Raw genomic sequence first — 16,600 nt, forward strand, 5'->3', positions numbered from 1 at the left:
AGGGGCCGAGAAGGTGGTAGTGCTGTTGAAAGAAAAGGAGAGGTCGGTATGGGCTTCTGGATTGAGAGGGAAGGAGTCTAACATGCTGAATTCCAGGAGACAGAGAAGCAAGCGAAAATGCCTGGCCAGCAGTTGGCGGTGGGATGATCAGGGTTAGGGAGGTGGATCAGAGATCAACGTTAGGGGTGGTGGTGAGACGGTGATGACTGGGGGTTCCAGGAGAGTTTAGAGCACAGAACTGTGTGCGATGTTTAAGGTGAAACCGGGAAATCTCCTCCCTGTAGCTGGCAATACCTGCAATCCATAGTTAATATCCTTGGTGTCAAAGGAATAGTTGACCAGGGATGCCTCTCCCCTCAGCATTATCTCATAGGTGGGCCCTCCTTCCACTTCGCACAGGGCTTTAGCCTGTGCAACGATATCACAGTGTCCATAGAAGGTGAAGGATATCTGGTGGCTACTATGCGGCCGCAGCACTCCGTAGAGGGGCAGAATATCAAACACCTGTAATACCAAACACCTGTAAGTCATTCTGTAGGAGAGCATCAAAACTGGGATGGACGGTCTGCAAAGAGTAGGCTAAGCTTTAGTCAATTTACAGGTTAATTCCTGACTTTAATTTGTTTGACTCCATGAAAGGTGACTAGCCCAGAAAGCTGCACATAAATGATGATAATAGGGAGCGTAGTGGCCTGGCAAGATTTAAATTTCCAACTTGGGGCAGGTGCTCAGTAAGAAGAGTCAGTATCACATGACTTCAGGGCCCATGACGTGTTACTTACTTCTTCTATCCCAATGGAAAGCATTTCTTCTCGCTCAAAGATCCATGGGGGTTCCTGAAACTCCACCTGGCTCAGGTTTGGGTCTGTTTTTTCTGTTTCAGCGGAGTTAAATTTTAATCCCTAGAAATTAGAGGTGTGCGGAAAAGCTAGCAAGCATTCACAACGGGTCATCAATATGCTCCTCCCCACTCAGTGACAGAAAACTGAAGTATACTGTTTATACCTTAAAAATAGTACATTTTTTTTTCCTATGGAGATCACTGGACAAGTGCCCAAAATATATGTACAAAGATGTTTACTGCAGCACTACTTATAATAGCAAAACTTTGGAAGCAAACTAAATGCCCATCAACAGGGAACCACTTTAAATAGAGAGTGTGTGCTGCCTCCATCCATGGAGGATGATTTGGTGTGTATTTATGGACTGGGAATCATATGCACAACATATCATTGAGTGAAAAAGCAGTTCCATTTATGTACAATTACATATGCCCGTGTATCACACCTCAATGTATAAGCATGTGCAAATTCATTCAGAGATTTGTATATGCAAACAGAGTTAGCTGGGAGGTTGTCTGCTAAAATTTCAGTAGCACTTTTCTCTAAATGGTGGCATTTTGAGGATCATTGCTTTCATTTTTCTGTATTCTTCAGTTTTCTAGGACAAACCTCTTTGAACATAGAAAAAAAGAAAACATTTAAAAGACAAGTGCTTTACATCCATACATGTATTCTAAAAAATTCAGAAAATACAGAAAGCTTCAAAAAGAGACATATAAATCAATTACTAAGTTATACTGTAGATATATGTATATATGTGTGTGTATATAATGTGTTTATATAAGGATATATATTTGTATTCTGACTTGTCAGTTGATATGAGTGCTGCCTTTCCATGTGACTAAATATTCTTCACAAGCATCATCTAAAATACTTTTAAAAAACAGAACATGTGGCCAACAGGTAAATGAGAAGATGATCAACATCACTCATTGTCAGGGAAATGCAAATCAAAACCACAATAAGCAAAAAAAACAAAAAACAAAAAAAACAAAACCACAATAAGCTATTACCTCACACCTGTCAGAATGGCTAAAATAAAAAACACAAGCAGCAAGTGTTGGCGAGGATGTGGAGAAAAAGGAATCTTCATGCAGTGTTGGGGAATGCAAACTGGTGCAGCCACTGGGGAAAAAAAAGTGTGGAGGTCTCTCAAAAAATTAAAAATAGAATCACCATAAAATCCAGTAATGCCACTACTGGGTATTTACCCAAAGAATATGAAAAAACTAATTCAAAAGGATATATGCACCCCTATGTTTATTGCAGCATTATTTACAATAGCCAAATTATGGAAGCAGCCCAAGAATCCACTGATAGATGAATGGATAAAGAAGAGGTGGTATATATACTACCAATGGAATATAACTCAGCCATAAAAAGGAATCACTTTTTGCCATATGCAACAACATGGAATGACCTAGAGAGTACAATGCTAAGTGAGATAAGTCAGTCAGAGAAAGGCAAATACCATTATGATTTCACTCATACGTGGAATTTAAGAAACAAAGCAAACGAACAAAGAAAAAGAGGAGACAAACCAAGAAAAAGACTCTTAACCACAGAGAACAAACAGGTGGTTACCAGAGGGGAGATGGGTGGGAGGACAGGTGAAATAGGGGTTGGGGACTAAGAGCACACTTCATATGATGAGCACTGTGTAATATATAGACTTGTTGAATCACTATATTGTACATCTGAAACTAATATAACGCTATGTTAACTCTGCTGGAATTAAAATAAAATAAAAAATAAATATAGAACATGTATTTTTTACTTAATATATCAGAGACTATTATAAATCAGCGTTAGAGAACTTCATTTTTTTTTTTTAAAGATTTTATAGTATTGCCTTGTGCAGATACAATTTGGTTTATTCAGCCAGTCTCCTATTGGTGGGGTAAAATTGTTTCCAATTTTTCTTGCTTTTACCACCAAAGCTGCAGTATACAATGAGAGTTACATGTCTATGAGAATGTAAAGGCGTATCTGGAGAAGAGTATCCTAGCAGAAGAATTGTGCATTTTAAAGTTTGATACACTCTCCAAAGTGTATGTCATGGAGGCTATGCCAGTTCCTAATTTACCTACAAAGTATGAAAATGCTTGTTTACTCCCACCTACCACTACCGAGACAAATCCTATTTTAAAAGATAGTATATTGTCCATAGATACATGGTGTTTTATTTTTCTAATTTTTTGCCGTTTCTAAAGTGTTGTGACAAACACCTTTGTACCTAAATCTTTTTATCTCCAATGATTTCCTCAGGCCATCCATCTAGAAGGAGAATTTAAGGGTATGAATTTTTAAAGTCCCTTGATCTCCCCTTTTACTGCGGAATGATTGAGGAAAATCTTTCTCCTTTTGTAGGCTCTATCTGGGGGCTGAGAAGAATGCCGTGGTTTTGAGGTAACCAGCTTTTTCATTAAAGAGAAAAATTTATGTGCTGTGGTGGGTGGCTCTCACTGGGATGCTGGCTCCGGGGGTGTTTGGTTGGGAAGTGACCTGGATGACATTCCCCAGCCTCATCCCACCCAAACTCCAGGGTGACACTTGCCATTGTTCCTGCCTCTGTTTTTGTTTTAGAGGAAGGGCCCTCGACTTGCCAAGCTGCGCTGTGGAGAGGAAACCGTACATCTGAGATGACCACAGTGGGCACTTGTACTTTCTTGTATTCTCTTTCTTCGCACCCAACGTCTTCATCCGTGAGGACAGTCCTGGAGAGTTGATTGAAATGTGCTGAATCACTCATTTGGCAACCCTCACAGCACATTCTTCAGCTGGGCAGTGCTCTGTTACTCCCTGCCCCCAAACACGGACTCTGGGGCAGCGGGCTGGCCAATTTTCCATAGGCTCCAACCCTTCTTTCCTGGCCTACTGAGCCCATGTCCAAATAATGAGAAATTCTGGGAAGCTCTAGCAATTCTTCAGACAATTTGCTGTGTCCCCAGCGCTCAAGGTTAAGTTTCATTATTTACTGGAGCATTTTATTGTGAGCATATACTGTTTGGCCAATTGCCATATCCTTTTCTGCTTGCTACCCTTGACCTGACCCTGGCTGCAGACCCTGGACAGATGGAGAGAGGGCAATGGGATGGGAAGGGCTTAGTCCTCCAGAACTCAGGAGGCTGTGACTTCCTGAGAGCAGAAATGATTTTTCACTCTATCTCAGATGCACGGTCCAGGGCGTCACGCACAGAAAGCACTCCCTAAACTGTTGACTAGTGAGTGGCCGGATGAACAAATAAGGTGTGAGTTAGAGAATGGAAGTCAGTGTGGAGGAAAAAAATTGCTATTTTAAAAAACTCCATTCTGGCTTTGCCTTTGCACTTACTTAACGAAATCATTTAGATCCATCTCGGGGGACTCTATCGCTGGCACCGCTGGTGAGCTGGCAGAAGCGGAGATTACTGGGATGGACTCCACCTGGGACAGGGGGGCACTGTAGGCCTTCCTCGGCCATGACACGAACCTACAAAGGCAGGGTGGGGGGTGGACAGAGGCGCGCGTCAGCTTTTGCCAACCAGTGCTTGGTGGGAAAGTGCGGGGGAGAGCAGAGACAAGGAGCCCAAATGGTCAGTTATCCAAATCTACCAAGCTTTCGAAATCGAAGGAATGTCGGTGCGGGGAGGCAGCCTGGCTCCCCACCCCGCTGGATGGCTGACCTTGTTGGTTATCGGAGGTCACTGCCTCTGAAGCCGTGCTCTTTGAAGCAGATGCACCGGCAATCAAAGCTTAAGTCAGGCACTTGCGTTACAAAAAGAGCAGCAGCCACCAGCAGCAGTCAGGGCTGCACTGCACCTCCACCGCATCCCCACCCACCCCACTCCCTAAGACCTTGGAGAAGAGCACAAAAGCTCATTTCATCTTCTTCCATGAGCTTCCATTTTGGTTTTTTCCAGGGCCGCTGTCTTGAGTTGACATTACCTTAGGCTGAAACCACACCATTTTCGGCTGAAGGCCCATGTTGGGCTGGGGGCTGGGAAGCTCATTAAAATAAAGATTCCTGAACCCTATTCTTGGGTAAATTCTGATTCGGGAGGTCTCAGACAGGGCCCAGGAATTAGATTTTTAATAGCATTCCCAGGTGATTCTAATATACAGCCAGATTTAGGACCCATGGTGGGTAGGAATGGCAACAAGATGGCCAAGGACTGGAGCTGATAATTAATAGGAGGCTATCACTCAGCCTTCCCAGCTAGGGACAGTGCAAATCAGCAGAGGATGATTCGGAGCACTCACTAAATCACCCCAGGTCAGCGGAGACGCCTGGGGAGACTCTGCCGAGCTGCCCCACATAACAGCACTCTCTCATCCAACATGTGCACACTCCTGGGATGTTGTGATGAATGGAAAAAAAAAAAAAAAGCATATGGGAATATCTGTAAAGGAAAACTTCAAAGCTGTGGCATGTCTGCAGACCTGAGGAAAAACAACACCTCCGTTGATCATGATACCTGAACAACTGGAAGTGAGAGGAAACAAAGGAGACTGGGAGAGCAGCCCTACTGCTAACAGATGGAGCCACAGGAGAATGTGAAACCTCTGTCATAATGAAGGCTTTAATTTACCATTCAAATAAAAAACCTGCTCCAAAAAATTGAAATAGTATGTTGGTGGTTTGGGGGGATCAGATTTCACTGTACCCTCAGGACCCGATGATTATTTTCCTGTTATGCTGACCCCAACAGGATTAAGTTCAGTTATTTTTAAGAGAGAGTATGTAGCAAACAAGGAAAATCAGTATCGCTCCGATTCCAGAACTCCCCATATTAGCGTCCCCAGAGCATCCAGGGAAGAAACCCTCCCTTTAGCTGTGACAGATCACGTGAACGTCGGACACCCTGTCCGTCGATCACACTGGTTTGGGCCCAGCAGTTCCCTCCTCCTATTTTATTTCCGACTCTTGGGTAAGTTAGGATCAATACCCTCTTTTGTGCTGCAGATTTAAAAAGTTCACCAGTCTTGTTTGCTGTTCTCCCTTCACTGGAAGTAGGGCCGCATCCTAATAACGCCCCCGAACACGCTTGTGTTGCCGTTAAGACGTTGTGCCGTGGTTCAGATGATATGTGGAGACCGAAGGGTGTGTGTTGGTTATGTGCTGGCGTTGGAACAGGCAGCCTGGGTCTCGGGGTGGAGTGGGGGGGCGTGTGTGGGGTGGGGAGCAGCCTTGCAGTAGACACAGTGACTTCTAATCCAATGATTCATTGCACCTGGATTCTGGGAGTGTCCCTAGGAAGGGTGAAAAACACCACTGGCTGGAAAAAAGGTGTTTGTTTGGCTCATATGCTGTATATATAAATTTAAAATAACTGCTATAGCGGTTGCAGTTGGCATACTGCTTAGGTCTCTTTCACCAGGACGATGCACCCATTCACTAGGTGCTCTGGGTGCTGGCTCCCCTTTCTCGGGCTCAGTGGGAGTTGCCTGGAAGGTTATGCCCTCCTTCCCCTTAGGGTGCAAACTGCAGGCCAGGATGGCTAGATGAGAGTGAGGGCTCTACGTGCAACAAACTCAGAGGCAATTTACGCCCCAGAGCTCCCCATGGGGCCAGGCAGATCCCCTAGTTCTCCCGTCACCCTGCCTCATTTTTCTTACTCTCTTACAGTTTCTCCGGAGAGCCTCCCTTGATAAAGCACCTGCCCAAGAATCACCATCTCAGGCTCTGTTTCTAGGGAGACGACTGCAGCATTATATGATTCCAAAGATAAGAAGGCCAACTCTTGCTTCAAGGGACTCAGGAGGCCAGTGGGTCAGAGTCAGAGACATATGAATGGGTATCATTCAGGATACAAGTGCTCTGATAGCCAGACGTGCAGAGTGCACAGTGGTTCAGTTCAAGGCTGGGGCGGGGGCGGTTAGACAGCCTGGGTTTGAACTCTGGCTTCCCCATTCACACACTATGTGACCTGGGTACTGTGTTGGTGATGGAGTCCTCCTCACCTGATTGCTTGAGGCTTAATATGCAGAACACTCAGCAGGGTGCCTGAGTCGGGGTAAAAGTCCAATGCCCTGAGCTGCTCCTGCGCTGGGGCTAAGTGGGGAACACCTTCATTGCTGGGATTCAGATGAATTCCCTCCCTTCCTCTACCTCCACTCATCACAAACCTGCTCCAGATTAGATCGGCCCCCGTTTTCTATCTCTAAGTGGAGACTATAATCATTGCTTTAAGTCATGTTAAAAGTAGGCAAATTCCTGAGCCCCTCTAGGTACAAAGTCCCAGCCACGTTTCCTTATTTATTGCCTGGCTTTGTGGTCTTACAGTTGCTGAACCTCCCACGTTGGGAAGCAAATGACAGATGGGGCTGGCTCAGTGCCTTCCCTTCCAGCTCGTCCCAGCTCTGCCACATGAGAAAGGTAAGCAAACTGCAGACACATACCCATTATGAAAGCAGCCTGCCTTAGCCCTTTGACTTGATTATGTCCCAGAATGCTTCCAAATGGTCACCTATGCTAAGGGGGAAGTTGGTGGCACACATCACTGATTAGCTGAAATTCAAGTTACCCAAAACTGAAGCTCAGAGAGGTAGTAAGTGGCTGAGGTAAGTTAGCCTGGCGCCAAAGCTCGCACTCTTAACCAACTTTGCTGGGTGGTCTACCTCTTTAATGGGTAAGGGCTTCTCCTTGGTTACTTCTGCCACGCCAGGCCCATGGCAGTGACTTGCAGGATTTTTCACTTTAGGGGTAACTGGAAGCCACAACATAAAGAACATACAGTGTATTGTCTAGAACCTTTTTTTTTTTTGACTATGAGGGCTCCATCCTGATTGTAATCTAGGTAAGGAAAAGCAAGCCACAGCTGACCTTGCCTTGAAGTGACTTCCCACAAAGAGTTTGTTGCAAGGCGAGTAGTGGAGGAATGTACCCAGAATCTCCATGAAGCTCTCCAGAGGGATTTCTGTGAGAAATGGCCACTTCTATAAAAGCTCCAGAAGGTGTCCCCACTGCTACATACTCTTCGAAACACGGCCAAACAGGTAGGCTGTGAAATCTCCCTTGTAATCAGTTTCAAAGCCCTTTAGAAATACTTTCAAAACAGGATGGTTTTTTCAAGTTCATTTCTTTTAATGTCTGGTCTTCAGTAGATGCAGCTAGCTTTGGGGGATTTTAATTAATATGAACACACAGATAAATCAAATAGACTCTTTTTAAGAATCAGATCACTAAATGAACCAAGCAGACATAACCCTAACTCAGGTTCAAATATGCACTGATGCTTTCCACTGATTTCTTTAGAAGCCAGCTTCGCTCACACTGAATATCTATGAGGCCAGTACCCTCCGCTGGTGCTGGAGGCACCAGGAAAATGCCTTAAAAAGAATGAATCTATAATAAGGTGCCTAGAATTCTTCTGTAACAACATTAAAGCAGGATGAAAAGTTTCATTACACTCAAAACTGAAATGAAAAACAGCTCAGTTCATTTCTTCATGGGGTAACAGACGTGGTATCTCAGGAAACTGGATGAACCGACTGCAAACAGAAGTAGATGATACGATCCCTTCCGGTGATCACCTTCAAGTTAAATATGAAATGAGCAAAAGGCCCACCCTCTTCAAAGATCTCCTTCAAAGGTTTGGCCTTGATCTCTTGTGGGCCCACTACAAAGGAACTTGTTTCTGGAAGCTCAGACTTGAGAGATGGCTACAGTCTTCCCATCAGTCCCAGAGGTTAATCTGACCCCCTGGACAGATAAATTCTCTGGCCCATCATAGCAGGAGAGGAGATTCTAGGTGGATGGGCCATGGGCGGCCTGATGAGGGAGGCGTGGGAAGCTTCTAGGGGCATCACCATGGAGTATAAGCAGGTCAGCTGGAGGCTGACCTCATGCTGTTCTCTTTCACTAGGGACTTCAAATTTACTAAGAATGTCACACATTTATAATGGGGGTGATGCACATTTGCTTTATTATTATAAAATTTGGAAATTTGGCCACAGACACGTATGGAGGGAAGGCACAAGGGGAAGACCGTCACCTCCAGGCCAAGAAGAGGGCCTAGAACGGATTGTTCCCTCATGGCCCACAGAAGGAACCAACCCTGCCAACACTTTGATCTCAGGTTTCTAGCTTCCAGAACTGTGAGAAAATGCATTTCTGTTGTTTTAGCCTTCCAGTCTGAGGTAAATTAGCAAACTAACATAAAATAGCACACTAATATAAACACTCAATGTTCCTTCGAACTTTCTCTGTGGGAATTCCTGTTAGCTTATCCATACCTTGAAATTAAAAAATATATATATATTGAAATTGGCATTTTAGCCCACTGTGTTACTGGGAATGGAACTGTTTCCCTGCCATTTAAAAACAAATTCCCTTTTCTTGGTTTATGTGGCCACTTCCTTCTTTCTTAGCCTTCTTTGCCGAGTCCTCTAATTTTGCCTACTCTTCCAATCAGAGTCCCCTTCTTGGGCCTCCTCGAATCACAGAATGCTAACCTGAGAAAGCACATTATCCTGATATCCCCCAACCTGCAGGGTGGAAAGAAGATAGACCAAAGAAGACAAAACTGCACATCCCGCAAACTCCTTTCATGTTGTCACTGGACTGAGAAGAACTCAGGTTTCCATCCTCATCTTTGCCATCCCCTGTTTCTGCCAGAAGTTCTTAAATGAACAGATGGGGCTAAGGGCCATCTGTAAATGTGTTGTGAGGAGCTAAGTGTCTATGACAGAGATTTACAAATCTGTTATTTTTTTTTAAACCCATCCGTGAAGTCCTGTTCACTGGAAACTATTTCTATTGTTCACTTGGTGTCATATAGCACCCGGCTACTCACCAGGTTGTGCTGAAGGAGCTCAACTCCTACACTGATTCTTGCTCTGTGGTGGGGGTGGGTACATATTCACGGAGCTTTATCGTCATCTTGTCCAGTCCCAGACCCTCTTTCTCTTCTACCACCAAATCTGGACTGTTCCTCTCCTCACCCAACAGCACTATCACCAACCTACCTAGTTCCTTGAACTGAAAATCCAGGCACCAACCTTGATAGACCCTTTTCTTCCCCCTCATATCCAGCCCCTCAGCAAGTCCTATTCGGTCCTCCTCTAAAATACCTCTCACCTGCCTACAGACCACGACAGTTCTCACATTACTGAGGTCCTTGGTACCACAACTTATACATTTAGGTCATATTGGGGATCTCACTTGTCAATTTCTCCTTCCCATTCTTTCTCCTGACACCAACCCAACAGTTACTCCAACTTGACTGCTGTCAAGCTCTGCTGTTACTTCTTGCTCAGGCTAACCTGATTCTTAGAGGCCAATATGGCATCCTTCAAACATTGTGAAAAATCAAAACAAAAGGTTTTAAAGTGAGGTTCCGCAGTGGTTCTTTGGTTACACACTGTGAAGCACAAGAAGGAAGAGCCAGTTTGGGTTCCTGCCTTTGAGGTGCAGGGAGGTGGCTGGGCCCCACAAGCTGCCTCTCCACTTCTCAGCACACGTGTTTTCATGTGTTTTGATGGGGAGCGGGGATGAGAACATGCAAGAATGAATCGGACAAATACTAAAAACACCACCACCACAACCAGTGGTTTATAAATTAATATGGACAGGGATGGGTCTCATTTATCTTTGCAATCTCCACAGCACCTAGCACAATGTTTGGATAGAGTATTCACAAAAGGTTCATTTAATTGAAAAACAGATATATAGTAATAGAATATATAGAAAAATATTCTTTGATATGTCAGTAAAGACAGCGGTTAAGGCAAGGGCTTTGCACTCAGTGCACACCTGGAATCTGGGTCCATTGTGTGGGCTCAGTTTCAAGGGGAGAATATTAATACTTCCCAGGACTGCTGTGTGACATGAGCTAAGGTACGTAATGGGGTTAGAATTGTGGCTGGCACATGATAAGCACACAATTATAGTTACTTTTATGGTCAAAATTACAGAATCTTCCTCTCATGCTCTTAAGATTTGGCCCTACACAATTGTCTACAGGAAATAATTGCTACAGAAGACATATTTCGCTCTGGAAGGCTGCTAAAAGAGGTTCTTCTCACAGTAAAGATACAGATTTGTTCATTGTATTGGTGGTCTGATCCTAAGGTTTCAAAGATGGGGATGTTATTGTTCATATGAAAGGTCAAAGCTGCAGAAGGAGAAAAGGTGAAGGTGCCTACGAAGCTGGAGCTCTGTGCTCCATGGTGACAGGGCAGTGGGGCTGGGAACAGGCACAGAGGCCTCATCGTGAGTTGCTTTCCCGTGTCTGAGGGGCTTGGCAGCTGACCATGTCCCTGGGGCACTGGTAAGGTCCCTCAGATGGCCTTCGGAGAAGCTGGTGCCAAATTTCATAATCAGACGCCCATTTCTTTGGCTTGGGACTCACCAGGGAAACACAAGGGGTCTGATCGGTCATTGTGGTGGGTGTCTTCGCTCTTTGCGACATGGGATCCAGCCTCCCTTTCTCGGCTTAGGTGCCTTACGTTCCCCTCTGGCAATTAGCCTGTCTCTCACTTGCAGCCTAGCTCTGGGGCAGCACTGGGTTCCTCAGGCCTTAGCTGAGGAATGGACACAGGAACTAACCAGAGCCAGTGAGTTGCAGCAAAACATTTGCCGGCGCTTATTTCAGAGAAAGAGCCTCTACCTCTTTTCCCTGGACTTGAACCTGGCATATGAGAGCTGGAGCTGCTGGAGCTTCTGAGTCATCTCGCAACTGTGTGTGCAGGACCTGCCCGAGAATGGAGCTGACACAGCAGAGGGCAGAGCAAAGAGATGGTGGGGGAAATAGGAGGTACAGGTGACATTGCCTGACCTTGGCTCAAGCTGTGCCTGAAGCCTACACCTAGACACTTTCTGTTACATGAGCCAATGCTTTTTTTTTTTTTTTTTAAGTTAGAGTCCCGTTTGCTAAGGACCCAAAAGTTCCTTATGGCATTACAAAGTCATCAGTATTGAAAATCCATTTTTAGAAGCCAATTTGGACTGGCAGAGAGTGGAGGGAGCATAAGCACTTGGTGCTGGCAAGGTTGGGGTGTCTGGTAGGTTGAATAATGGGCATCCTCCACATGTCCCTGTTGGAACCCCCATAACCTGTGAATGTTTCCTTACATGGCAAAAGAGGGACTGTGAAGATGTGATTAAGTTAAAGTCTTGAGATGGGGGAGATGGATTTGGGTGAGGCCAATGATATAATCACAGGTGTCCTTACAAGAGGGTGGTGGAGCGTGATGCTACTGCAGAGAAAAGAGAGGGGGATGTGGTAATCTCAGCAGAGGCAGAATGATGGGAAGACACTATGCTGTGGGCTTTGAGGATGGAGGAAGGGGCCAGGAACCAAGGAATGCCAGGAATGTGGCTCTAGAAGCTAGAAGAGGCAAGAAGGGGATTTTCCTAGGTTTTCCCTAGAGCCTCTGGAGGGAGCAGAGGGAGGATGGTCGTGTCCACACTTGGCTTAGGGAAGTGGATTCAGACTCTTGACCTCCAGAATGGGAAGAGAATAACTTTACTTTGTTTTAAGCCACTCAGTTTATGATGATTTGAGGAGTAACAAGAAACTAATACGGGGGGGGGGGCAGGAGGAGGATAGCCCCCATTCCCACTGGCTTCATTCCTTGGGCTGTGAAATCATCCTGGCTCAGACACAGGTTGAAGAGAGTTAAGGAAGAAAGGGGCCTGGAGGGGCTTCGAGCTTGACTCGGCGTTGTGCCCAAGGCCAGCTGTGGCCACTGCTTCTGTCCCCACTCTGGCCCCTTCAGCTCCCTCATCAGAGCTGCATTTCCTCCTGTGCCAGGGCTCCCTGCTTGCTTTTATCGCTATCCAAACTTCTCTGGGAGGTGGAAAAGAAAAAAATGTGAGTGCAGGAGCTTCAGGCATTCTGAGGCATGCAGGGAACAGATAGGGATATTTATGGAAGGGACTGAAGCTTAGGCAGCGAGAGGCACCTGCAGCCCTCAGGCTTCAGACTGATTTCAGGAGAACATGTCTCAAAGCCGCCCCTGGGATGCTGCTTCTCAAACATGGTCTGGTCTTAACATTTGATTAGTGAACATTAATTAACATTAGCCTCCTCACTTTCCTCAATAAAGGAGTATCTGTCAGGGCTGGCATTTACCCAGCATGTATTACATGACAGGCACAGCTCCAAGAACTCTGCAGGTAGGGGAGTCCAAGGTCACATGGGGCAGGCAGCTGAGCAGGAGGATCCTCAGAGTCCAGGCTCTTGGCCAGCACACTGAGCAGCTTGGGACAGCTGGACGCGAGGATACCCCGGGCCTGCCCCCATGCAATCAATAAAGCTGTTTTTGTTTCGAAAGAAAACTAAAGAGCCTGGCTGTGGGGAGGCGTGGTGGGGAGGACAGGGAGGTGCACCGGGCGGCCTGGCTCCAGCCTTGGTGAATGCAGCCTGGCACAGGAAAAGGATTTTCTACCTTTGTCTGAAAGAGAGGGGTCTAGGTCCGTCATCTTGGTGTCTAAGGACCCTGTAGCTCCAAAACTTTAGGGTCCCGGGAAGTGCTTCACTTAGCGGCACTTGGTGTGAAGGAATGAAGGAGAGGAATGGACCCTTTGGGCACCAAAAGACAGCCACCAGTTTCAGATTTTCTTTTTTATCTCAGTGACACATGTGCTTCTAGACACATCTCATTCAATCCTCATGACAGCTCCTTCACTGTCTGCATTATCCATACTTTATGGGGACGTAAACCAGAGCACGGGGTCATATGGCCAGGAGGACAGAGCCCGGATTCTAACCAGTTATGTCCAACTCCACAGCCCAGGACCTCAACGACCACCAATATATCATGTCTTAGAAAAGTTCCACTTTGGGGGCAACAGAAATTGAGGAATGATGCAGAGACAGATGGAAGCATCCAGAAACGAGGCTTCCCCTACCTTCCCTCCTCAGTCCTTCCACCCTCCTCGTCCAATCACAATGTCAGACAACTGATGCTCATCACAGAAAAATCAACGTGAGAGCAACACGCGTTCCTTTGCTGCAGGGCTGGATGCCCTCAGGCCCCTGTGCTTGATTTATCTATAATCTGATTTGGAAACAAAAAGGCCACACTGGAGAATGGGGAACCCTCTTACACTGTTGGTGGGAATGCAAGCTGGTGCAGCCACTCTGGAAAACAGAATGGAAGTTCCTAAAAAAGTTGAAAATAGAGCTACCCAATGACCCAGCAATCGCACTACTAGGCATTTACCACAAAGATACAAAGGTAGTAATTCAAAGGGGCAGATGCGCCCCAATGTTTATAGCAGCAATGTCCACAATAGCCAAACTGTGGAAAGAGCTGAGATGTCCATCGACAGATGAATGGATAAAGAAGAGGTGGTATATATACACAATGGAATACTACTCAGCCATCAAAAAATGAAATGTTGCCATTTGCAATGACGAGGATAGACCTAGAGGGTATTACGCTAAGTGAAATAAGTCAACCAGAGAAAGACAACGAACATATGATTTCACTGATATGTGGGATTTAAGAAACAAAACAGAGGGCCATAGCTGAAGGGGGGGAACAATGAAACAAGATGAAACCGGAGAGGGAGATAAACCATAAGAGACCCTTAACTCTAGGAAACCAACTGAGGGTTGCTGGAGGGGAGGGGAGTGGAGGGATGGGGTGGCTGGGTGATGGACATTAAGGAGGGCATGTGATGTAATGAGCACTGGGTATAAGACTGATGAATCACTGAACTCCACCTCTGAAACTAATAATACGCTATATGTTAATGAATTGAATTTAAATAAAAAAATAATAAATTTTTTTTAAAAGGCCACACTATCCTTGGAGACCACTTGGCCACGTGCTCTAAGTTCTAGTATCACCTCAGCTTTGTGGCCCTGAGCTGGGGCAGAGGTGCCAGCCAAGCTAGCATCTCTCTGGCCTCCTAGGGGTAAAGGCTGCTTCACGTGTGGGCTGCCTGTGTGTCTCTTCCACGCAGATGCCGTGAAGCATCATGTTCTCGACCAGCTGAGCAGTCACGCCAAAGAGACAGACCCAAGAAGGGACACGTTCCTACAGTGCTGGCTTTTGCCAGTAGACATACCCGCACCGTATCTTTCACCCTGGCTTCCTCATGACATGCGTATGTACGCACAGCCTGGCCCATCAGCTCCCAAAGTCAGTCCCGAACCCAGTCATGCACGTGAACTCACGTGCATAAGTGTCTAAGACAATGACCGGCTTTCCTCTTAAGGAGTGCTTTCTTAGCATGCTTGTCCATTTTGCTTCTGTCTTTGTTCTTTTATGTGACATGAGGGCCAACTCAGAAAAAAAAAAAAATGCTCGAACAAGAGAGATGCTTTAAATGGCCCAGTCAGAAATGCCTACAAAGTCACACCCATGCACACATGCGTGTGTATACACACGTGTGCACACACAGCAGATGCGTGTGTGCTGTGACAGGGAAAGATGGTGAGAGTGGCTGCACATCCTCATATCCAGCCCTAATAAAAGAAAAAGAAAAGCCTCTTTCATGCTTCGGTTTCTCTTACTAATGGTAAGGCTTAGGAGAATTCTAATTGGAAAAGAAAGGTTAGGGTTGGTATACCTGATAAAAGTGACCTTTAGCCAATGAGTGGTTTATGTTTTTCTGACTGTCTGCAGAGAAAGCCTGTCTGAAAGGCAAGTGGCATTTTTTTTTTCTAATCAAGGTGACATTTATACCTTGAATCTTTCCATTTGACAGGTGCCAAGAAGCCCACAGAAAAGGGGAATCTTTAATCAGTGATGAAATGATTCTCCCTCGCCACAAATACCGAGGCCAGGGCGGGGGGAGCAGTTACAAATTAGAAAATGCCTTTTGAGGACCTACTCTGTGCTGGGCTCTGGGATCCAGAGGTGACAGGACAGATGAGCTCCCTGGCCTCAAGGGGATGAAGAGCCAGCCGGGACGTTGGACACTGAGCCATAATTACAAGTGTGATGTGTCCCGAAGGAGATGGGCCACCAGGGCCCATGGCAGGGGAGGCCAGGTAGGGAAGGGTCTCCAGACAGCTTCCCGGGGAAGCACACTGGGGCTGAGACTTGACAAGAGAGCAGAGGCTGGTGAGGTGGGGCGTGGGAAGAGCTTCCAGCAGAGAGTGTGGGCTTAGACAGGAACGGCACTGGACGGGAAAGGGGCCAGCATGGTAAGGGCAGAGTGAAGTGAGAAGAAACTGGGGAGAAACACAGGGACAGCCCACGCTGAACCTTACTGAGCACAGTAGGTATTTTGTACTTCATCCTGAGAAGCATGGTGCTCACTGAAGGCTGAAAACCAGGGCAGTGACCTGTTCATCACTTGGTTACCTGGGTGGATGATGGAGCCCGGCTGGGGGCACCAAAATGGTCCAGGCAAGAGAGGATGGTGACTTGAATTAGGGTAATCACCATGGAAATGGGAATGAGGAGGTTTTAGAAGGCAGAATAGGTAGCACTTGGTGATGGGTTTGCTGAGTGAGGTCAGGGATGGGAAGGAATCTAGATGCCTCTCAGGACAACGCTGTCATTCTTGGGGACAGGGGGCCCTGGAGGAGAGGCAGGGAGGGGGTCGGGGAAGAGCCCGAGTTTGGCACGGGCCATGTTGGACATGAATCACCTGGGAAACATCCAAGAGGAGATGTCAAGAAGGAGAAGCCCTTGGGACTCAGCAGAGGGTCTAGGTGGAGACAGTCAGAAGCCCCAGTGACAGGCATTAGCTGCCACTACAAGAAGAGCAGGGGCCTAGGAGGAGCCCTGCATCCCACACACAGTGCACCTGTTCCTGGCCCAGGGCTGAGAAGGGGTGGAAGGTTGAGGGGATAAGCAGGAAAGCAGGA

At 46.4% G+C, this 16,600-nt stretch overlaps 1 protein-coding gene across 1 annotated transcript in view; it reads right to left on the minus strand.

The window, feature by feature from the left end:
* The window catches only part of HYDIN (HYDIN axonemal central pair apparatus protein), a 308,320-nt gene that overhangs the window by 126,825 nt on the left and 164,895 nt on the right, over positions 1-16,600 (minus strand). The window contains exons 23-26 of the mRNA XM_035024816.1: positions 4,177-4,314; positions 3,478-3,559; positions 783-902; positions 295-504 (exon numbers count right to left, since the gene is read on the minus strand). Coding sequence (XP_034880707.1) covers positions 295-504; positions 783-902; positions 3,478-3,559; positions 4,177-4,314 — 550 coding nt within the window. The remainder of the gene's footprint in view (positions 1-294; positions 505-782; positions 903-3,477; positions 3,560-4,176; positions 4,315-16,600) is intronic.

The sequence above is a fragment of the Mirounga leonina genome, unplaced genomic scaffold (genome assembly GCF_011800145.1).
Source record: "Mirounga leonina isolate KUSES-001 unplaced genomic scaffold, KU_Mleo_1.0 Mir_180, whole genome shotgun sequence".
Lineage (NCBI taxonomy): Eukaryota > Metazoa > Chordata > Mammalia > Carnivora > Phocidae > Mirounga > Mirounga leonina.